At 40.9% G+C, this 23,791-nt stretch overlaps 1 protein-coding gene across 1 annotated transcript in view; it reads left to right on the top strand.

Moving 5' to 3' along the window:
- Positions 1-23,563, top strand: part of pole2 (polymerase (DNA directed), epsilon 2) — a 35,863-nt gene extending 12,300 nt beyond the window's left edge. The window contains exons 6-19 of the mRNA XM_068038286.1: positions 691-765; positions 1,761-1,844; positions 2,702-2,758; positions 4,341-4,389; positions 7,071-7,143; positions 12,156-12,328; positions 12,877-12,966; positions 13,060-13,114; positions 17,344-17,403; positions 17,862-17,939; positions 18,050-18,158; positions 21,055-21,231; positions 21,983-22,050; positions 23,405-23,563. Of these exons, the coding sequence (XP_067894387.1) occupies positions 691-765; positions 1,761-1,844; positions 2,702-2,758; positions 4,341-4,389; positions 7,071-7,143; positions 12,156-12,328; positions 12,877-12,966; positions 13,060-13,114; positions 17,344-17,403; positions 17,862-17,939; positions 18,050-18,158; positions 21,055-21,231; positions 21,983-22,050; positions 23,405-23,423 (1,167 nt within the window). The 3' untranslated portion in view covers positions 23,424-23,563. The remainder of the gene's footprint in view (positions 1-690; positions 766-1,760; positions 1,845-2,701; positions 2,759-4,340; positions 4,390-7,070; positions 7,144-12,155; positions 12,329-12,876; positions 12,967-13,059; positions 13,115-17,343; positions 17,404-17,861; positions 17,940-18,049; positions 18,159-21,054; positions 21,232-21,982; positions 22,051-23,404) is intronic.
- Positions 23,564-23,791: the final 228 nt, after the last annotated feature.

Below are 23,791 nucleotides of genomic sequence, written 5' to 3'. Positions count from 1 at the left end.
CTTCAATGCATACAGCTGTAGTATTTGGTGGAAGATTGCAATTGTGCATTTGAAGTATAAAGGATTAGAAATAATTTTCGTGTATACTTCAGATACAATATGGAAAATTACACAACTCCAATGAATTTCATAGAGTCATAACGGCACAGAGTTAACCCAACTTCCTTAAGACTCACAAGGACTTTATTTATTTTGGGTAAAATAGAACTGGAAACAAAAAGGTGACTCCTATGAAGCTTGGTTCCCATATTAACAAAATAAAATTATTCATCACAGCAAGATATTTTTGGCTTTAAAATTGTTTGTTGAACATCTCTCTTCTGCACATATATAAATAAAATTGCTTCCACAAAGCAACCTAATAGAAATGTAGAAAGTACTTATCATTCACACAAAAGTCCTGAACTACTACAGAACACCGGCATCATTTAGTATAAGTACATTTGATACCTCAACAGGGAAAGGTTTAATTCTGCATTAGAATCATACAGCACAGGAGTAGGCCATTTGGTCCATTGTGCCTGTGCCAGTTCTTGGGGAGAAACTTGGGGAAGGGTTACTGGTTTCCGTTTAATACAAATCATTTTTATGGGGGTAGCCTCCATATTTAGACTTTGAGAAAAGATAGGTGACTGTAGAATTGCTAAACAACTCGTTGCGTCTCTTACACACTAACACTTGATTTTGCAGCGAATGCATAGGCACGAGTTATTTACACCTCCTGTGACAGGATCACACCCTGATGAGAACAGGAATAAATTTCAAGTAAGATGTCAAATGTTTCTCAACAATTCTTATTTTTCAGATATAAATGTTAATTGTCTTTACCAAATGAACTGTGGCACTTCCCATAGACAAAAAGCAAATAAAATTTGTGTTTCTTATAATTGTGTCTCCGCTTGACCCTCACTCTTATTTTCTTTCTATCAATTTTTGTCCTCTTTTATCTTTTACATGCTTTGGGGAGACTTTAAGGACCCCCACCCAGGATAAACAGATTGGGATCAGCCTGAAAATGGCATTGGATCGTTTAACACCCTATTTACACTCGTGCTCCAGTTGCCACCATCTTTGGTAGCAGCCAAAGAACTTGCCTGTTTCAGCTGGAGGCCACTTATAATATGCAATTCAGGGTTGGATGCCATACAGTGGCCACTCAACGAAGGATGTTCATGGTAATCCCTAACCCATATTTAATGTCAAATGATTACCATAGACCAACAATCTTGCATGGGGTGGATCAACAAAGAACAGGTATTTTTATGTTACAAAAGCAAGAAATGCTGGATTCACTCAGCAGGTCTGGCAGCATCTGTGGAAAGAGAAGCAGAGTTAACGTTTCGGAAGAAGGGTCACTGACCCGAAACGTTAACTCTGCTTCTCTTTCCACAGATGCTGCCAGACCTGCTGAGTGAATCCAGCATTTCTTGTTTTTGTTTCAGATTTCCAGCATCCGCAGTATTTTGCTTTTATTTAGGTATTTTTATGTTGATTCTTTCCATTATCTACAAAGCAAACCACTATAGTAATTTGAAAAAGGGTGTCATTATTCTGCAATTTCTGCTGCACCTAATTACCAAAATATTCCCTTTTTGGATAGTGTTTGATAATGATTTGCATTAAGGGGAAAGTGAAGTGGGGACCTTGTTTAAATTGCCTCTGGGAGATGGGCTGCAAGTAATTCCACCGTACAAAGTAAGGAAGAAAATGATTTTTAAAGTTGTAATGTTGATTTTTCAGACTTGCTGCTTTATTTTTAGCTAAAAACTATAGAAACGCTCCTTGGCAGCACATCAAAGGTTGGAGAAGTCATTGTTCTGGGGATGATAACACAACTTAAAGAGGTAGGCTGAACTGTGATTAAGTTTATATTACTAGGAATTTGGTTTCAGGTTGCACTGAAACACAACAATGTTACTCTGCAATAAAATGAACAACTGTAGGGCAAATGTAAAGTGATAGGTTCATTGCGTACTGGAGCAGCTCAGTGTCTGCTTTTTATGCAGCAATTGGATCTGGATATTTGTCCATGTTTTCCCCTCTCTTTGGATTTTGAACTGATGCAGAAGGAACTCAGATATTTTAAATGCAATTACGCTGAAGTTGCTTAAAATCATTGCTACATAATGTGGAATTGAACCATACAAACTAGTAGGATCCCAGATTTGATACCTGATCTGTATTAAGTTTGCTATCAGAACTTGGATGGTGATAGAAACATTGCTGTTGACCTCAGAATCCCAGAAAAGGTTGACCAGGGTTGCTGCAGATTGATTGGTGTCCAGAAACCTCTGTTGGAATTGTACATGCTATGTGAGAAGTGGCTTGGGCTCACTTGTCGTGACTCTTGTGATTGGCTGCACAGTAAATGATTACAGGAAGACCTATCACAAGAAGAGTGATCGCACAGGCATGATACACTAGTTGGCGGGCGAGGGGGGCTGCTGCCTGTAACACTGTACCCCACCATGAGGCAGGAGAGGAGGACTTGAGAGGAAAACTTGGGAGAGTGAGCAAAAAGCTTTTTATTGTCCTAATTTAAGTAATGCTAACAGTTGTCACTGTTACCACCTTTTCCTGTGTTTTTTTTAAAGTATTAATCTCAAAAGAAATCCAGCACATCCAAAAAATGAAATGGACAGTTTAAAAAAATGTTATTAATGCTGAAGGACTATAATGTTAATTATATTTACTGTTTTAGGGAAAATTCTTTCTTGAAGATCCAACTGGAACTGTTCAACTTGACCTTGGCAAAGCCATATCCTTTTATGTGTTCTCAACCACAGTTTAAAACTCATGTGAATTCAGAATGAAAAGCAAAGTATAATCACAAATTTAACTGATAAACCTAAAGTAGATGAAATGAGATTGTTACAAGAGTTTTGTTTTCAAAAAAGAAAACTTAGAATTCTGTGGGCTGAATTTTACCGGTCCCTCGACGCCATGGATTGTGGCGTGGGGACTGGTAAAATCCTGCGGGGAGAGGCCCGCCTTGACCCACGATGTAGAGAATGGCCGGCCTCGGGGATCTCGGTCAGCCGCCGCTACCAAACATCGGGCCCTTCATATACATATGCAAATCGTACCAAATGAGATGCAAATAGACTTGCCTGCAGGCGGCGGCTGTCCCACACCGATATTACAGCCGCCGTTCATGCTCCGCGTGCCTTTGGAATTCCACATGGAGTTCCGGGTGAGAACCTGGTGGGGAGGGGGGTGCAATAGAATATTAAAGGCGGGAGGGATGCAGGAGTGGGGAAATCAATTTTAATTGGATGGTGGGAAGGGGTTGAAGGGCAAAAGATTGAAGGTTGGAGGGAAAGGTTGGGTCTTTGCCCAAAATGACCATCCATTGATTTAACAATGAAATGACCATGGGGAGGGGTTGGGGAAGGGCCTCCAATTCTTACTTTTATGTTAAATAAAACTCGACTATATTTTGCTTTTAAACATTAAAATTATTTATAAGGGCTTAAAACCCTTTAAAAATGGTGCCGGCGCCTGCATGGTGGTGCCGGACGCCTTGCCAGGGATGGGCCGGCCGTCCTCCCACGTCATTGGGGGCGGGTGTTCCGCCCCCACTATTTAAATGAGCCCCCGCTCGAAATATCGTGGGGGCTCCTCGGCAGCTGCTGAATGCGGGCACCCTGTTGAGTTTAAAGGGCGCCACTGTGCCCAATAAAATTCAGCCTTGTGTGTTTGAAAAGCTGAGAAAAGGATTTTGCTCAGTGAAAGACACCTGCAAAGTAATTGGAATTCCTGAAATGTTTTGAAAGGAAGTTCATAACAAGAGTTAAACTTTATGGGTGCTTTGAAAGGAAGTTGAACTTGTATAAGGATAGCAAAGCCAGCAATTTCAACTCCAACATGAAGAGCTCTATATTAGATGTGATACTGGAGGGTTAGCACGCTTGCAATTGTATTGTAACAAGAGTCTGGTCCTTCTGAGAATGAGTGGGGGAAAAAATGGAAATGACATGAAAATCCTCATTTTGCTATTGCACTGCAGAGCATGTGGATCAAATGCATGAAAGCAGAACCAATGGCGAATTGTTTCCCAATAGCTCCTGGGTCTCTATCTGTGTCTGCGTTGAACCTATCCTTAACACAATTGTGACCTGAAGCAACTTGCCTTTTTATTTGTTATTCCCTCAGTTAAGAGAAAGTGTCTAACCTTCATTCAGTTGCTCTTCCAGGTGACTCAAGTGTTAGTGTTACAAAAGTTCACCGACAATAGGAGCTTTCCATGAATGTTATGTATCTTAAAAATGCTTTTTTCTGTAAATTATGATCCTCAAATTCCATTTTTTTCTTTAGTGATTTCTTTAACCACAAATTACCAGTTTCACAGTGGCTTATATACAGAATCTTGCTTTGTTCTTACAGAAGGTAATGAATGAGAATTTATTTATTTTGACAGTGCTTGCAACAATCTTCATGTACTGCCATCAAATATTACCTTGCTAGCCCTCTTTGTTTTTCCATCTATTTCAATAAAAGGTAGTACAATGCTGTTGTATGGTTGCATTGAAAATCATCTTTGTTCTTGAATTTTAATAGTTCTGCATAAATTATCAAATTAAGTTATTTAAAAGGGTATTTACAAATTGTTTCCTGATTGCAATGGCAGAAGATGAACCCTAATCACGACTATTTGTTAACAAGTTATTGTAATTAAGAAAGAACTTGCCTTTATATGGCACCTATTGTTACCTCAGGACATCCCAGAGTGCTTTACAACCAAAGAAGTACTTCTGAGAGGTAGTCACTGTTGTAGGGAAACGTGGTAGCCAAAGCATACAGTGTCCTGGGCTTTATTAATAGGGGCATAGAGTACAAGAGCAAGGAAGTTATGTTGAACTTGTACAAGACACTAGTTCGGCCTCAGCTGGAGTATTGCATCCAGTTCTGGGCTCTGCACTTTAGGAAAGATGTGAGGGCATTGGAGAGAGTACAGAAAAGATTCACAAGAATGGTTCCAGGGATGAGGAATTTCAGTTATAAAGAAGTTAGGACTGCTTTCCTTGGAGAAGAGAAGGCTGAGAGGTGATTTGATAGAGGTATTCAAAATCATGAGGGGTCTGGCAGAGCAGATAGAGAGAAACTGTTCCCACTCGTGAAAGGATCGAGAACGAGGGCACAGATTTAAAATATTTGGTAAGGGAAGCAAAAGTGACGTGAGGAAAAACCTTTTCACACAGCGAGTTGTTAGGGTCTGGAATGTGCTGCCTGAGAGTATGGTGGAGGCAGGTTCAATTGAAGCATTCAAAAGGGAATTAGACAGTTGTATGAAAAAGAAGAATGTGCAGGGTTATGGGGAGAAGGCAAGGGAATGGAACTGAGGGAATTGCTCTTTCGGAGAGCCAGTGCGGACACAATGGGCCAAATGGCTTCCTACTGCATTGTAACAATTCTGTGATTGTGCACAGCAAGGTTCCGCAGATAGCAATAAGATAATGACATCTATTTTAGGGATATTGGTTAAGGACACCAGGAGAACTCTCCTGCGTTTCTTTGAACATTCCTTTGGAATATTTTGTGCCTACCTGAGAGAGAGCAGATAGGCCTTGGTTTAACATCTCGTACAAAAGTTGGCACCTCTGACAGTGCAGCAATCCCTCAGTACTGCACTAGAGATTCAGCCTAGATTATATGATCTGGAGTGGGACTTGAAAACACAGCCTTCTGACTTAGAGGCGAGAGTGCTGACGCCTATTACTATTTACTCTTCCCCACATCTCCCTGTTTGAATGTCTCCAAACAGATTGTCCATCCTACCACAGCATTGAAACAATCCTAATGGAAGTCATAAATGCAAGATCCATTGTGATCGTGCTACATTTTCCCTTCGTTTCCTCCTTTACCTTGCTGCTGCCTTTGACACTGTCCACCACACCAACCTTCTCCTGCATTATTCAGCTTAGCTTGCCTGTTCTTCCTTGGTTTCCCTCTTACGTATCGAATCATAGCCTGAGTAGCTACAGAAATAACTTTCCTTCCTGCACTGTTGCCTCCAGAGGTCCCCAAGGATCTATCCCCAGCCCAGTCTTTTTCTCACGACATGCTGCCCCTTGGCAGAATCATCCACAGATATGGGGTTGCCATTCATATGTATGTAGCAACCATACCTTCGTTCCCTTCATCCAAGTCATTTATATAAATTGTAAAAAGTTGAGGCCCCAGCATTGATCCCTGTGGTACACCACTCGTTACATCTTGCCAACCAGAAAATGACCCATTTATGCCTACTCTCTGTTTCCTGTTAGCTAGCCAATCTCAATCCATGCCAATATGTTACCCCCCTACACCATGAGCTTTTATTTTCCGCAATAACCTTTGATGTGGCACCTTATCAAATGCCTTCTGGAAATCTAAGTACAATACATCCACTGGTTCCCTTTTATCCACAACACATGTTACTTCTTCAAAGAACTCCAGTAAATTGGTTAAACATGATTTCCCTTTCACAAAACCATGTTGACTCTGCTTGATTACCTTGAATTCTCTAAGTGCCCTGTCTTTAATAATAGCTTCTAACATTTACCCTATGACAGATGTTAAGCGAACTGGCCTGTAGTTTCCTGCTTTCTGTCTCCCTTTTTGAATAAAGGAGTTACATTGGCTATTTTCCAATCTAATGGAACCTTGCCCGCATCTAGGGAATTTTGGAAAATCAAAACCAGTGCATCAACTAACTCACTAGCTGCTTCTTTTAAGACGCTAAGATGTAGTTAATCTATAAATATAGAGTGTAAGTAATGGTTATGTGGTAATAGTAATGGCAAAGACGATTTCTGGAACATGTCTATAGTATTATATGGTTTTCAAAATTATTATATTTCTTCTGAATAAATTAAATAAAAAAGAGATCAGTCACTTTGAAATACTTAGGATTATGCCCTTCCATTTTGATCATATATTAAAGGATATATTTTGTCAACTGTTGAGATTTGTAACAAAACAAAATCTGATTACTCAGTTTTGTATATTTGTTAATAAAATTATTTCTTGGTAACTTTACGATCAACATTAACTCTGGAAAATGTAGTTATAATAAAGATTCTTTACAGGATGGTATGAAGATGGAGTTTTTCATGTCAATGGATTCGGATTTCCACCGACTGAACCTTCCACCATAACAAGGTAATTTTTATGACATTGTTTTCTAAAAGGTATCTGCTGTAAGGTATTTTTCTGGCATTTGATTTGAATAATGAATAGTACTTTGGTTAATTGCAAAGCCCAAGGCTCAAGCCATTATTGCTATTATACTAAAGAATATATTTCAATTTACTTTTTTTAACAAACAACTTTAATTATTGCAGTTAATTGATAAAAGTACAATAGATTAATAAATGAGATAATGGCCGGAATTTTGGCTTAGGCAGACGGGAGGTCGCCGCCGTTGTAAACGTCGGTGGAAAACCCGTTTCTGCCTAGCCCAGGGATCCGTCCCGCATTTTATGGGTCCCCGGGCTTTAGTTGGCCCGAGGCGGGACCTCCACCCACTTAAGGGAGGAAGTCCTGCCTCATTGAGCTGCCAGCCACCGGGAGCGGTGGCCACTGCTGGGACATCAGCCCAGCCGACTGAGGAGGATGCCATGGAGCCGGGATCCAAGGTAGGTTTTGGATGCCTCACCAGAGTGATTGGTCGTGCCCCGGTGAGGCAAGGTTGTTCGTTTGGGGGGAGGGAGGGCGTCTTGGGTCCCGGGGTGGGTTGGGAGGCGAGGGCGTCCCTCAATTGGGCACCCTGTGCCTGATTGTCAGGGCACCCCTCCCCCCACCCCACCCCGGAGTGCGGAAAGACCTGCAGCTCTCACTGGGCGGCCTTTCATTTCCCCAGCAGGCCCGATTGCCATGGGTAAAATACCCGTTGGAGACGGGCAAAGGCTCTTAAGTGGCCACTTAAGGACCTTGATTGGTGTCTGGGGTGGGTGGACCATTTCTGCACCGCCGCCCCCCCACCCCGACCTTTGTCAAGTTGGCCAGAGATGGCAGTGGGTCGGGAAGGCCTTCCTGAGCCCCTCGCTCAATTTTACGCCACCCCTACGCCACCATCCGGCTCACTGGGGTGGCGTAAAATTCCGGCCAATATATAGGTTAGGTTTTATGAATAACTTGCATTTATATAGTGCTTTTAATGCTCATAAGTGTACCAAGGCTCTTCATAGAGGACTTGGGATATTGGGTGTCAAGCTAGTGAAGGGTTGGATGGGGTGATTGGTTGTTACGACCGAGACAAGAGCAATGCACCGTCAGTTCAGTCCCATCACCCCACAGGTCACACCATATTATTTAAAGTTTTCCCACCCAACTGGAAAAACAATTAAATTAAACACCCTAGTAACCCCCAGAATAAAAAAGACCAAAGCAGGTATCTTTAGACAACAGCAAATTAATATTTTTTTATTAAAAAAACACTATTAAGATAAATCTATGTCTAAAGACCTTAAAACTTCTTATTTTAACCTAACTTCCCTATACACACACATACATTCAAAACTAACAGTTAACCAGTTTTAAAAGTGGTATTTTTAAAAATTAGCTGTTTCTTGCGAATAAATAAATAAGTCTTTGTGGGTTACCTTCCTGATGGGTGAGGTATCCTAGAGTACAAATAATCAAATGCCTCTCGAAGTCTTCACACGGATTTGATGAAACAGTCTGTTCTTGATAGGCATTCAAAACTCTTCTGCTGCAGCAGGCATCAAACAGTTTAAATGATGAGCCTCAGATACTGAAGCAGTCCGTGTAGAAATGCAGCAAGACTTGGACAATATCCAGGTTTGGGCTGATAAGTGGCAAGTAACATTCGCGCCACACGAGTGCCAGGCAATGATCATCTCCAACAAGAGAGAATCTAACCATCTCCCCATGACATTCAATGGCACTACCATCGCTGAATCCCCCACTATAAACATCCTAGGGGCTATCATTGACCAGAAACTGAACTAGAGTAGCCATATAAATACCGTGACTACAAGAGCAGGTCAGAGGCTAGGAATCCTGCAGCGAGTAACTCACTTCCTGACTCCCCAAAGCCTGTCCACCATCCGCAAAGCACAAGTCAGAAGTGTGATGGAATACTCTCCACTTGCCTGGATGGGTGCAGCTCCAACAACACTCAAGAAGCTCGACACCATCCAGGACAAAGCAGCCTGCTTGATTGGCACCCCATCTACAAACATTCACTCCCTCCACCACCGACACACAGTGGCAGCAGTGTGTACCATCTACAAGATACACTGCAGCAACGCTCCGAGGCTCCTTAGACAACACCTTCCAAACCCATGACCTCTACCAACTAGAAGGACAAGGGCAGGAAATGCATGGGAACACCACCACCTGCAAGTTCCCCTCCAAGTCACACACCATCCTGACTTGGAACTATATCGCCGTTCCTTCACTGTCGCTGGGTCAAAATCCTGGCACTCCCTTCCCAACAGCACTGTGGGTATACCTACCCCACATGGACTGCAGCGGTTTAAGAAGGCAGCTCACCACCACCTTCTCGAGGGCAATTAGGGATGGGCAATAAATGCTGGCTTGGCCAGCGACGCCCACATCCCATGAATGAATTTAAAAAAAATTTTTTTTAAAGAGCACAGTAATAGGTCAATTTGAATTTTAAAACCAATAGCCTCGCAGTCGAAACTTTACGTCGAATTCCAGCAAACACAACCAGTCAAAAGAGATTCAATCTTGAAGCAAATAATTCCTGGCTTGGAAGTAAAGGAAAAGAGTTTTGCTACCTTTAGTAATACAAATGGCCTCTTCAAAAAAGGGCTTTTTTTCCTCCTTAGGCAATTAACACTGCTTGTAGCTCATTGTAGAATTTCTGCTGAGAAATAGTATGCTTTGCTGGTGGCTGGTTCAGACCGGTTTTTGCCAGATTTACACACAGTCAAACGGAAACATTATACAATGTGACCTCTCTCCTGCTGTGGCCTAGATAACAAGTGCAGCTGGCATACTATGCCTCAGAAATCCAAAAGCTTCTCTCTGTCTTAAAGGTGCACTGTTTCAAACAGAGGAGAAAATAAATACAATTCCTTGACAGGAGAGTAGTGAGGTGAAGGGGCCAGGAAGAAAATTCCAGAGGATGGGACCTAGGTGGCTGCTGATGTGGTGAAGGGAAGAGTTTACATACAAGAAGCCAGAGTCAATGAAACAGAGTTTGTTGGAGGGGTGTAGAGTAATGGGAGGGAACAGGAACAGAGGAAGTTACAGAAATGGTAAGGGGTGAAGGGATTTGAAGATGAGGAAGATAATTTTAAATTTGACTTCTTGGAAGACCAAGAGCCAATATCAATGAGCATGTAGATGATAAGAGAGTGGAATGGGGTGCAGAACAGGATATGTGCAGCAGAGTTTTGGATAATCTAAAATTTGTAGAAAATGGGAAACTGGCAAGGAACTTCATTTTGGTTCTGTGGCAGCTAAAGTACTATGTAGGTGATTCATTGTAAAGTGAAGTCTAGTCTCTAGCTGTGATCTAACAGACTATAGGGTGGAATTTGGGACCATTCCTATTATATAGTAATTTCACTGATACCAGGTCACACAAAGCACCCATAAAAACATTTTGTAACACAGTTACAAGGTACAGTGAAACACCAGCATTGTTCAACCTGACTTCCTCATTTTGCTACACCAGTAATCATTCTCATTATGGAAATTTATGTTGCCGTGCCTAATCAGTCGTGCATGTATTTGGGAATATGATATAAACAAATATTTGTGAATACATAAATATATCTGTAGCCTTCCCCAGGTCAACTATATTGCTCACACACTGAGAGTTTATATCTGTAATGTTGCACTCTGTAACCGCACCATTGGTGGAAGGTAGCTGGCTTGAGTTTGGCCCTTCCTATTGTTTGTAGAAAGTTATTGGAAGGGTCAGAGGCATCCCTTGATGATTTAGTATCAGGTGAGGTATACTGTAAGCATTAGCTGCAGCTTCCTGCCTTTCAGAAGAGCACCACAAGAAATTTTGACATTGGGATGGTGAAGGGGGTTGGGAGCATGATCATTAGATATTGGATACTGGTTTGAATTCCAGTGCTCTAGCTCTGCATTTTATGTGTTGTACATAGGTATACTGATGGTGGACCTCTTCTCATGGCTATGAATGGCCAGTCTGAGGGCAAACAAAATCCTACCTTATGCCTGACTTCTGTTTCTATAAGAGCATCTAGTCTCAATTACAGCCCTTGATAAGAAGCAGTCAGAACAACATCCATTTGCTGCTTAGTGTTTGTTGATCTTAAGAACAGGAGTAGGCTAGTGAGCCCTCAAGCCTGCACCACCATTCTGTTAGATCATGGCTGATCTGTACCTCAATTTCATTTACCTGCCATTGTTCCATATCCCTGGATAACCTTGTCCAACAAATATTATTAATCTCTGTCTGAAAATTTCAATTGACCCAGCATCCACAGCCTTTTGTGGGAAACTGTTACATGCATGTAGTAGAAATCTAGAAAAGTGCTTCCTGATATCACTCTTAAATGACCTTGCTCTAAATTTAAGATCACTTCCTTACTTTTGAATTCTAACCCTTGAGATAAGGGCCAACATTCCATTAGCCTTTTTAATTTTTATACCTGCGCACTAGTTTCTTGTGATATATGTACATAGACACCTAAATCCCATTGCTCTTCACCATTCTCCGATCCAAAGTGAATGACCTCACACTTTCCCACATTGAACTCATGCCATATATTTGTCCACTCACTTAGTCTGTCTTGATGTCCCTTTGGTTTCCACTTCAGCCAATCTGAGATCTGGGTATTCAGCTGAGATATGGACGTCTCTTGGGCTGAATGTCTCCAGTTTCTCCTTGGTATATCTGTCCGCTTGAAAAAATTGATTTTTTTTTTAAAAAGGTTTCAAAAGGTTTATTTCCTGATAACATGCTAAACTGCTTTGTGTGATTGGTATAAAACTGTTAGCTAAGTTTGAATAGCGATCAGCATGGGAATGGTGAAAGTAAACATTAGCATTCCCACTGTTCATAATTGCATTTGACAATTTAAAAAACCTTGGTTCTATTAAAAATTGAAATTGTTGATATGGGAATGTGTTGTTTATGATTGCCCAATCTCTTGCACTATAATGATCTTAACAACTTTTCATGCTCTGTCTCACAGAGCTTATTATGGAAATATAAACTTTTTTGGTGGCCCTTCTGCGACGTCGGTGAAATCTTCAACAAAATTAAAGCAATTGGAGGAAGAAAATGAAGATGCCATGTTTGTTTTTGTCTCCGATCTGTGGCTGGACCAGGTGGAAGTACTTGAAAAACTTCATATGATGTTTTCAGGTAATAGTTTTACTCCGTGTTTATTTAATCAAAGCCTGATGAGCTGTAATTTATGTAGCGCTTCATTGGGCAGTGAGCTGAGCTAGTGTAAAGCTTGTACTTTGAGGGGAGGCATCAAAGTTGATCCCAATCCTGTCCTTAGCCAACATCCATACACACTTTTTTTTCTCTCCTCTTTACGCTATCATTACTAACTTTTCTAGATTTAATGGCCTTTAGAAACCTGAGTGTTTGGGAAGAGGTAGGAATTTGCTTTGAAGTAAGTAGGCTTGTTGATGCGAAGTCTTAAGATCCAAAATAATGTTATGTTTACCTGTAGCACTGTAATCATAAATCTTTTTATGGATATTTATTGATTGGCTATCTCAAAGTGAGAAATGGTGACTAGAAAGAAGAAAATTAAATAGAGCAGTTCAGCTGTTCACCTCAATCTACTGCTACTGGATACAGTGATTTAAAAGTGACATTTTCGATACCTAGACATTTGTGTGTTGGTATTCCTGAAGCTGTGGTGTAGATCCCACATACTTATACTGCGTGCTCTACAGGTTATTCTTCCATGCCACCCACTTGCTTCATCTTCTGTGGCAATTTTTCCTCTGCTCCCTATGGAAACAATCAGATCAAGTCTCTAACAGGTGAGGAACAGTTAATTTTTTAAACTATTAATTGAATCCTCATATAGAACTCCAACTTTATTATGTTCTTTTTTAATCCTATCGCATTTTCAGAATCGCTGAAAACACTTGCAGATATTATCTGTGAATATCCCAATATTCATAAAAAGTAAGTACTATAAAACATGCAATCAATCTCGGGTCTTCTACCTTCTTGTGAGTCGTCTTCAATTGTTGTTGATGAGTGATAACAAAGGACTGTAGTGAATAGAGGAAGCAAATCCATTGAAATATTTAATCTTCAAAACATGCTAATATTGACAGATTGGACATTTTTTTTTATCCTCCTCTAAATTTCCCTTGTGCTTTTTTAGAATTTGTGCAAATTTAGGAAATTCATTTGGGTTACCATGCTCAATGTTTCTTACTCGAACTACAGACCTGCCAATATATGGTTGCACAAAACTCTTAAGTTATGTCCTTGTGCTCAACTCTAATAACTACCTAGTATATCGCCATTGGCATTGTAAGGACACTGTATAACTCCAGTGAGATGTGGTATCGGGCAGCAGTGGGACTCCCTATCACTAACATTAATGTCTGAGAACAACACCACCACCAACAACTTGCATTTATTGATATAATGAAAAATGTTCCAAGGCCCTCTGCAGAAGGGCTGGAGGAGATTATATAGATGGATGGCTGAGATCTTGAAAGGATTTGAACACAAGGATGAGAATTTTAAGTTTATAGCATTGGGGGATCGGGAGCTAATGTAGGTCAATGAGCACAGGGATGATGGTTGAACGAGACTTTGTGCAAGTTATGATACGAGCAGCATGGTTTTGGATGTGTTGAAGTTTTTGGAGGTCGAAGGATGAAAGTTCAGTTTGGAGAGAATTGGAATAGTAAAGTCTAGAGGTAAAAAAGGCATAAATGACAGTTTCGGCAGCTGAAGCAAGGGCGGTGATGGGCAGTGTGATCATAGAATGGTTACAACACAGGAGGAGGTGATTCGGCCCATTGTGTCTGTACTGGCTCTCTGCAGGAGGTATTCACCTAGTCCCACACCCCCGAATGTTCCCCAAAGCCCTGCACATTTATGGAGGTGGAAGTAGGTGGCCTTTGTGATGGAGAATATATGGGGTTGTAATCTGTGTTCGGGAACAAATAGGATGCCAAGGTTGTGAACAGTCTTGTTCAACCTGAGACGATGGCTGAAGAGGGGAATAGAATCTGGCGAGGGTATAGAGTTTACGGTGGTGGCTGAAGTTGATGGCTTTGCTCTTTTCGATGCTAAGTTGGTAGGAATTGTGGCTGATCTGGGATGGAATGTCAGACGAGCAGGCTGTCAACACAGAGGCGAGAGAGAGGTCAAAAGAAGTGATGGAGACATAGAGCCGAGTGTCATCCCTGTATATATAGAAACAGACACAATGCGCTGGAATTTATTTCGTCGATGGGGGACCCAGCAACGGTCTGGAAAGTTGGGGGTGGATGGTGGGGCCGCCTTGGCCCTTTACTGGATCCCCAGCAGAATTCAGCGGAGGGCAGGCAACTAACTGCCTGCCGTTGGGCATGCTGTTCCCTTTAAGAGACAAGATTCCATCCCTGAACTGCCAGCCAATCAGAGGGCTGGCAGTTCAGCGGTATTTCAGCACCACCGTGAGCAGTGGCCACTGCTGGTGCTGCAGGAGACGCAGAGCAGCAAAGATAAATGAGGCCTTGGGACCAAGGTAAGTGGGGTCGGGGTTGCCGGGGCCAGTCAGGCTGGGTCAAGTGGGGTCGGTGTCGGGGAGGCTTCTGTGGGCCATGGCTTGCCCCTAGAGGAGGGAGCCCTCCCCAACCCAAACCCACTAGAAGGTCACCAGGTCTCACTGGTGGTGTCGCCACTTGGCATCAGGCCCCTCCAATGTTGGTTAAATGCCAGCAGAGGTGGGAGGTGGACCACGAAGAGCTGCTTAATTGGCCTCCCAGTGAACTTCCTGTCTGCCATGGTGCCTGCTGTGGAAAAATGGCATGGGGGCAGGACAATGTCTGGCACACTGCCCAGCGCCACCCCTATGCCATTTAGTCTGCCCCCACCCCACCACCTCCCAGCCTGTATCCAAGGGTTGGATAAAATCCAGCCCTATGTCTTCAAATGATGTTGTTGGAGGAGGAATGTCTGATCAACTGTGTCAAAGGCTAAAGAGGTCGAGAAGGATGAGGAGGGATAGTGCAGCACAGTCACACAAGATGTAATTTGTGGAGGAGAAATTCGTTCGCATAGTGTATGCAAACATGTGTCGATTCCCCGGGGTTTCAGTCTGATTGAATAGTTGGCCGTTGGGGGTATAATTTAAAGTTCCTGGTAAGTGACAAAACAGAATATAGCAGTATTTAGCTAAAGTGAATTCTGGCTCATCCATGACAATGTCGGATAGGTAATCAGACAACACAGCTTCAATCAGCAGGTCATTCAACATCTGTGGTTACAACAGACAAATTAATGCTTCAGGTTTGGACCTGTTGTTCGAGCTAATGAAGGGTCCACACCTGTATGTTAACTTTCTGTTCTCTCCACAGATGCTGTCTGCCTGAGTGTTTCAAGCATTTTTTGTTTTTGTTTCAGATTTCTAGCATCTGTAGTTTTCTGCTTTCTGTTTAACAAAATATCAATCATGGATTTGGCAGAGAGAGAAAGCTGGATGTCATCAGTTTACATACGGAAGCTGACTCCATGCTTATGGAAAATGTGAATGAGATTCGGCATGTGGATGACAAATAAATAGAAGGAGCAAGGTGAAAACCTGAGGGGATGGAGGAAGTAACGTGCCATCTGTATTATGACAGATAGGAATGGAACCACGAAAGGCCAGTGCTACAGATATGCATGGTGGAGGGAGATGCAGTGATTGACATTATTGAAGTCAACAGAAGGGTAAAGATAGTAACAGACACTATGACCAATGCAGTCCCTGCTGTGCGTTGGACAGAAGGCAGATTCAAGTCATTTAACAGGCAATGATAAAGTGTGGAGTTGGTTGGTGATGATGCATTCAGTGGCTTTAAGGAAGAAGCTAGAGATTGGATAATAATTGGAAAAGACAGAGGGGTCAAGAATGAACTTTTGAGAAAGGAGATAACTGGGGGCAGGAGGAAATGTCAAGAAATGGAGCATTTAGGCACAGGGTCAAGGAGTGGCAGTTGAGTCTGGAAGAAGTCGAGGGTGCAAGAGGCTGGCTTTGTAGAAAGGATGAGTGATGTGGCGTGGGGAGTGATAAGAGAAAAGCTGCAGAGTATTGTAGACTAAGAGAGGTCTTGCGAGATGATTGGGCAGCAAGTGGTGAAGACAGTTAAGCCATTAGTCTCAGTTTGGGACCAAGAAATTGATGAGCTCCTCACAATATCAGAGGCATTGGTTGAAGAAGATGGGTAGAGAGATTAAATAAGGAGGATTGATATGAAGATGATGAATTTTGGATTGTCCTTGCCTTCCAAGATCATCTTGGAGTAGTTAAAAAGATTTGGTGACAGGCACAGCAATTGTTTGGTCAGCCAGCACTATATGGCAACAGCAACTTGGGATTTAGTAAATTGGCTACAATCATAGTTGGGAGGTTCCAGCCAATCAACTGCCAAACAAAGTAGACCCTGACACCATTTTATATGGTAGGAAAAATTAGAATTAAGGTTTCTTCTTTGCACTTTAATGTAGAGCATTTCACTTGATGCAATGTGGAATATTATTAGAATCATAAAAAGTTTATGGCACAGAAAGAGGCCACTTGGCCCATCGTGTCAGCGCCGGCTGGAAAGAAAAACCTAGCCTAATCCCACTTTCCAGCATTTGATCTGTAGCCTTGCACATCCAATAGGCCCTTTGCATCCACTCTGTCCAGGCCCCTCACAATTTTGTACATCTCAATCAAATCTCCCCTCAGCCTACTCTGTCCAAGGAGAACAACCCCAGCCTATCCAATCTTTCCTCATAGCTGCAATTTTCCAGTCTTGGCAACATCCTTGTAAATCTCCTCTGTACCCTCTGTAGTGCAATTATATCCTTTCTGTAATGAGGTGACTAGAGGTGCACACAGTACTCAAGCTGTGGCCTAACTAATGTTTTATTTAGTTCCAGCATAACCTCCCTACACATATTCTATGCCTCGGCTAATAAAGGAAAGGATTTCCTATGACTTCTTAACCACCTTTATCGATACTGTCCTGCTACCTTCAGGGATCTTTGCACATTCACTTCAAGGTCCCTCACTTCATCTACACCTCTCGGTATCCTCCCATTTATTATTACATCATGCGCTTCTTTTAAAATAAATTTGTGCTTTCAAAAAGTACTGTAGAAATTCTATGTTATAGTCAATAACAGAATCTAAGTATTTTTCTTCCCTAATTTTGCAGCAGTCGCTTTGTTTTTGTTCCTGGTCCTGAAGATCCAGGTCCCAGTTCTATCTTACCCAGGTAATCACTAGTTCTTGATGTTCTTCTACTCTTATGCTCTTTTTTTCAATCTTGATGGGGTCCTGAGCCATAGGCCTTGGTTTCCCAATAGTACAACTGCAACTAATTCCCACCCATCAGCTCAACAGTGACAATGGGACCGATTTTCAGTCATTTGTAACCATTTCTATGGCGACATCACTCTTGCCGTTGTCCAGTGCGTCCTTGGTCTTCCATGACTTCTTGTTCCATCTACCTCTCTATGCAGGGCCATGAAAAGCATTATAGCTTTTTCCATACTTGAAACGTTCCTGATAGCAATTTTTAAAAATGTGGCTTTTATTTAAGTACTAAAATTCTCCTTAAGCTATTGAAATGAATGAACCATGAAGCACGATCACCTTTGAAATTGTATAAAATTGTTTTTATGGACAGCTGATGGAAGAGTATTTTATAACCTTACTTTCATTTGTTAAAAGATGTCCACTAGCTGAGTATATTACGGAAGAGTTTTGTAAGAGAGTTCCATTTTCTGTATTTACTACAAATCCCTGCAGGTAAACTTTCTGCATTACTTATTTCAAGGTTCTCTAGTCGTTTTATTGAGCAGATATTCTGGTACAAACAAAGTAGGCTAACAATGTTGTTCTGTGCTTATTACTGTTAGGATTCAGTACTGTACACAGGAGATCATCATTTTCCGTGAGGATTTGGTTAATAAGATGTGTAGAAATTGTATTCGGTTTCCTAGCAGTAATTTGGATATTCCAAACCATGTGAGTAACTGTTCATTTGTTTTTTTTGGGATTTTACAGTAGTTAGTCTACTCTGGTTCACTGTCATCAGTCACTACTGTAGGCTGACCTTGTATCCCCCATGTGTTTCACTTTACTTGCCCTATTTCTGGGTAACAAAAGCGCTACCCAGAGATCGAACAGACTATACTTGCCACTATACGCTGGCTTACTGAAATGTTCCGTGTGCTGCCAAGTGATCCTTCTTGTCCTGAAGCAAGAAACTACCTTCAGTATGCAATGTTGTCGACATCAGCATGCTGTTGAAACATTAAGGATTGCTACTTTACTGCAGATATTTTCATTTGGGAATTTTGCCAAATGGAGATCCACCAGTTGGCACCAACTTAGAACCATGGAAATTTACAGTGCAGGAGACCATTTGGTCCAACATGTCCATGTCAGCTTTTTGATACAGCATTCAGAGACTAATCTCTCTGTCCTAGTTTCTCTTTACAGGCCTGTGTGTTCCTGTGCTTCAAACTATGCAATGGCCTCTGCTCAACTGTTCCCTGTGGCAAAGTATTCCATGCTTTAACAATTCTGTGTAAAGATGTTTTTCCTAACCTTTCTTCTTGTTCTCTTAGTAGCTATTTTAAATTAATAACCCCTTTCACTGACTTTCCAACCATAGGAAATTAAATCTCCCCAGAGTCTTCTCTGCTCCAATGAAAATCGCTGAGCATATTTTCATAAACATAGTTGTTCAACCTTAGAATCATCCTGCAGGATCTGTGCTGTATATGGCTTTAATATTCTGTCTATAATTCTTTCATTTCCTACATGACATTAGTGACTACACTTCAAAAGTACACTTCAGTGGCTGTAAAGTACTTTGGTTGTGAAAGGTGCTATATAAATGCAAGTCTTTTTCATAACGAGGCTCCCCAAAACTGCGCACAGCATGATGGAGTTAGCACTGCCATATACAGATTTATTATAGCCTCCTTTACAGTATGTACTTTATATCCCATTAACTAAAATGACATGTACTGTATGTTCAGTTCTGTCAAGTTAGACCCAGCTCCTTGTATTTTTAGAAGTCAAGTTAACATTTATTTATGACAGACTTGGGTTTTTTTTTAACATAGGATTATGTGGAATATATAGGATAGTGTACCAGTAAAATGACTATAGCAGTAAGAGGAGACGGTGGTGTAGTGTTAATGTCACTGGACCAGAAACCCAGAGGCCCAGGCTAATGCTTTGGGGAGATGGGTTCGAATCCCGTTACAGCAGATGGTGAAATCTGAATTCAATTAATAAGTCTGGAGTTAAAATGCTAGTCTAATGGTGATCATGAAATTATTGTCGATTGTTGTAAAAACCCATCTGGTTCACTAATGTCCTTTAGGGAAGGAGATCTGCCATCCTTACCTGGTCTGGCCTACATGTGATTCCAGACCTACATCAATGTGGTTGACTCTTTAGTGCCCTCAGAAATGGCCGTAGCAAGCCACTCCGTTTCTCAAAGGCAAATAGGGATGGGTAATAAATGCTGGCTTAGCCAGCGACGCCTGCATCCCATGAACGAATCAAGAAAAACTCTGCGCTACATTTCTGTTATGTAACAACTGTACCAATGGAATACAGGGACTATCTGTGTTCCAGAACATATGTCAACTGCAGCTTGTTTCTTCTGTGGGGGATTCATCTTTGCTCCTTGTCTAGGTGTATACCCTCTCTCTTTATACCCTTATTACTGCTGTAACAGCTCTGCTGCAACTGTCTTGTTTCTCCGCTATACATTAAATTTACCACACTTGTCTGAAGGTGTCACCTCCTTTGTTAATGTCCTTGTAATTAGCACTGGTAAACATCAGTTGCCTTTCACAAAGATTACTTTCCTTATTGTGAAGGCTATTTGACTCTAGGAGCCATCCCACTTACATGGCCAAAGACTTCACCACTTTCCAACAGCATTTCCATACAATCTTATTTGTTTCTACCATCTGTTCTCATACGGGACCATCTGTTCAGATGTTCCAAACATTGATTAACTATTTAAACCTACATTTTTTTTTTTAAAAAAAGGTCTTTGACATGGTTACGATAATAAAAAAAAAAAGCATAGCAATTTTAACTAGCATGTCTCTTCAGAGAATTTTTCAGACCTGCTGCAGTACCTCTGAGTAGAGGCCTGCTTTAGGTCGGGAAAAAGAACCCAACCGGACCACAACAGGCCCGACCCGACCTTAACCCGCCACAAGTCGGCTTGACTTTAGCCCGACCCGACCATCCCTTTACTTACGTTCCTGACATCGAACCTGCAAGAAACTGCAGCGCATGCGCGAGACGTCATAGTGACGTCACTTGCTCACTGCACAGACTCAGTTTCATCCCGGACTCCCAGCTCAGGTAAGTTTTTATTTTTTATTTTTAATACTTACCAGCAGAGCACTTATCGTGCGTGTCCAGCCCGACCTGACCTGGCCCGACCCGACCTGAACCCGACACAAGTCATCGGGTCCCGGCGGGTTCGGGTTGGGTAGCAGGCCTGTATCTCTGAGTAACCTTTTCCATCCACATCTCTTGACATTCAGTTAAAACTGTTGCCCAATAATCCCTGCTCATAAAACCTAATCTGATCTTGGCTTTTTTGTGCCTTTATCTACTTACTCAATCTTTAAGTACTGGTACTTTTTTAAATGCAAAGTAAAAACAGTTTCAAAGCCGCATTTGAGATTCATTACTCTTGGGAGGAGAATCTAGTCTTCTGTTGGCTGAATGAGGATCTCTTAAGTATTTGGGTCTACTAATGAGTCAAAATATAACAGTTCTTTTTCCTATCAGTCATTTGAATTAAGTCATTTTAAGGGTTTTCTGAGTCAGTAAAAGATTAACTTCACCAATATTTTTCTTTCAAATTTCATGGTAGTTTGTGAAGACCATCATAGCGCAAGGCCATCTAACACCACTGCCACTGTTCGTCAGTCCAGTTTACTGGGCCTATGATTATGCTCTTCGTGTGTACCCAGTACCAGACCTGATTGTCTTTGCTGACAAATATGATCCATTCAACATCATCCAAACAGACTGTGTCTGTATCAATCCTGTAAGAAGCACTGCATAAAATTCTTTTAGCAATATAAACTGAATTAATGTTAGAAAAATAACTAATCAGTATACCTCTTTTAAGATGTTCAAATTTGTTTCCAATAACTTTAGCAAGTTTTCATAATTCATTGTTACTGAAATTTAGTTACTGTTGAGCGTGTACTTATTTCACAAAAATGGTTGCAGTTTCTTTCAAAGTGCTCACCTTTAATCAATTGCCATTTGCAATGCATGTTTTCTTTCTTAATTCTGCTTTTCATTTTTTTTTTGTTTTTGCTCTGCTGACAGTGCTTTGAAATAATTGTTATATTTTCAAGAAACTATTAGGTTTAGGGGCAGAAAACAACCAAGTGTGGTCAGACACGGCTTTATGTCTTCATTCCTTTCAGTGAGTTTTCAGTCACAACAGCATTGTATATGGAGGCTACGAGCTTCCCCATAACGGAAGGGAAAATTAGAAGATGAAAGATTAGGTATTTCACAAACCTGGCATCAGGTTAAGCATGATGTCTGGAAACAGATCTGAGGAATGATGTAAGACATAGAAAAGGAAACAATGAAATCTGAAAGTGATCAATTATTTGATTTTGATGTGTAGGATTAAAATGTTTCCCATATTTACCTTTTAGTCATCAGTATGTTTAAAATCATAGTTTAATGTACCATTAACTTGTAATAACTATGTGTGCATGTGTGGACTCATTTTATACAATTGTACATCTTTTAATTAAAGTCTTACTTTGTTTTAGGGCTCATTTCCACGTAGTGGATTCTGCTTCAAGGTGTACTATCCCTCAAATAGAACTGTGGAGGACAGGTAATATAGAAACACTGTATAGAGCTTACATTATAATTTAATATAGAAACATTAATTTTCATTTTTTACTAACTTGGACCACTATAATTAGTTGCAACAGTGCAGGAAGGTTTTGTACAGTTAGATATGCAGGAATCTATGAAAAGGAAACTTGGATTGAGTATTGCTGAAAACAGACATTTTGTCGAAGCTTTTCATCTTGCATTCATCAGGACAATTCGCAAGAATACTAATGTAAGGGAAAGCAACAAATTTATACTGTATGAGAAGAGAGTGCTGATTGGTTGACAAGTGAACTCAGATTAGTAGAGGTGTTGCCATGGGGAATGCACCAGTTTATGGTGACTTGACAATTAACTGCCAAACTTTGTTTGAAATTTAAACCAGGCAGCTTGACTCTGGTCAAGGCATTGCCCTGAGGAATGAACCAGTGAATGGCTATCACTTATTTTGTTTAGCTGAAACAGGCGCAATGTGTGTACATATTCTTTCTGTCTGCAAAGAACAGGGCCCTGTGTGTTAATATATGTAGCTTCCAGTACACGCAAATGCGCCACACTGCAAGCCAGAATGACGATCTTAAATTGGTTGTCAGCGTAATTCTTAGCACACTGAGGATTATTTAGCAAATGTTGTCCAATCGCGGAATCACATCTAATGTTGGACACTGTGTCTTGAGTTTTGCAAGCATGGGCTGTTTGGGTACGGCCTGTACCTTGCCCATTGTAAATAGTGGAAGGGACTTGTTTGATACGATCTGCCAGTCTTTGGGACGTACAGCCTATATACCTAGCATCACACTGGCATTGAAATTCATATATCGCATTACTCATTTGTGTGATAGGCAGACAGAATATCTTTTTGGCTTGATGACAGCAGCCTGTTAGTGGCGATCACCACAATGATGCTACTGCAGAGTAGCACAAATGAGTTTTTATTTCACATTTCCAGCATCTACGTTTGTTACAGAATTAGGTTTGGTAGTAATGGCCTTTGTGCTTAAAAAAACCTGCCAACAAGCTTCATCTAGACTCTCAAATAAAGAATGACTACTCATTTAGCTAATCAAGTGCACTTCTACAAGTGTACCCCAGGATGAATTTGGAGATAGGGAGGAAAAAATATAATTTTCCACATTAACTGAATATATTAATTTTAGGGATTCATTCAAGAGTCTGTTTAAACGTATTCACAGCTCTGACTACTGATTTTTTGACATTGAAAGTATGTGTAATGTAAAGAAGTTGTTTTCAGAGATGCCTCAGTTTTATCTTATGATTGCATTGAAATCTATCTAGAGATTAGTTTCAACTAATTTTGAAAAAATGCTGATTGTATTTTTCTTCCCTTTCAGTAAACTTCAGAATCTTTGATTATGAATTTTTAAAAGTTGGAAAAGTCTGGACACCGAAGACCTATATTTGCACATTAACGTCTTTAAAATGTCTGATAATTCCTTGTTTTATTTGTATATATAGATGCTTTTTCATGAATTAAACATAAAATATCTGTCTGAGTTTAGTTGTATGCGTGTTATTGATGACTCCTCTTTTTTCAAAGCTTGATGCCAAACTAAAATTTACAATTATATCTCTTTTTAAGAACTGACTTATTTTACTCCTGAAGGTTTCTCTTATCAGAATTTATGAAACTTATATCTGTTATGTTCTATATAGTTGGCAGCGCACCTGTGTGACACACCTTTCAATTTACTGCAAGAATTACACTGGAAATATCTGAA

Source organism: Heterodontus francisci, chromosome 9 (assembly GCF_036365525.1).
Source record: "Heterodontus francisci isolate sHetFra1 chromosome 9, sHetFra1.hap1, whole genome shotgun sequence".
Taxonomy (NCBI): Eukaryota; Metazoa; Chordata; class Chondrichthyes; order Heterodontiformes; family Heterodontidae; genus Heterodontus; species Heterodontus francisci.
Note: the sequence above shows the minus strand (reverse complement) of the source record. Positions and strands in the feature narration are given on the sequence as shown.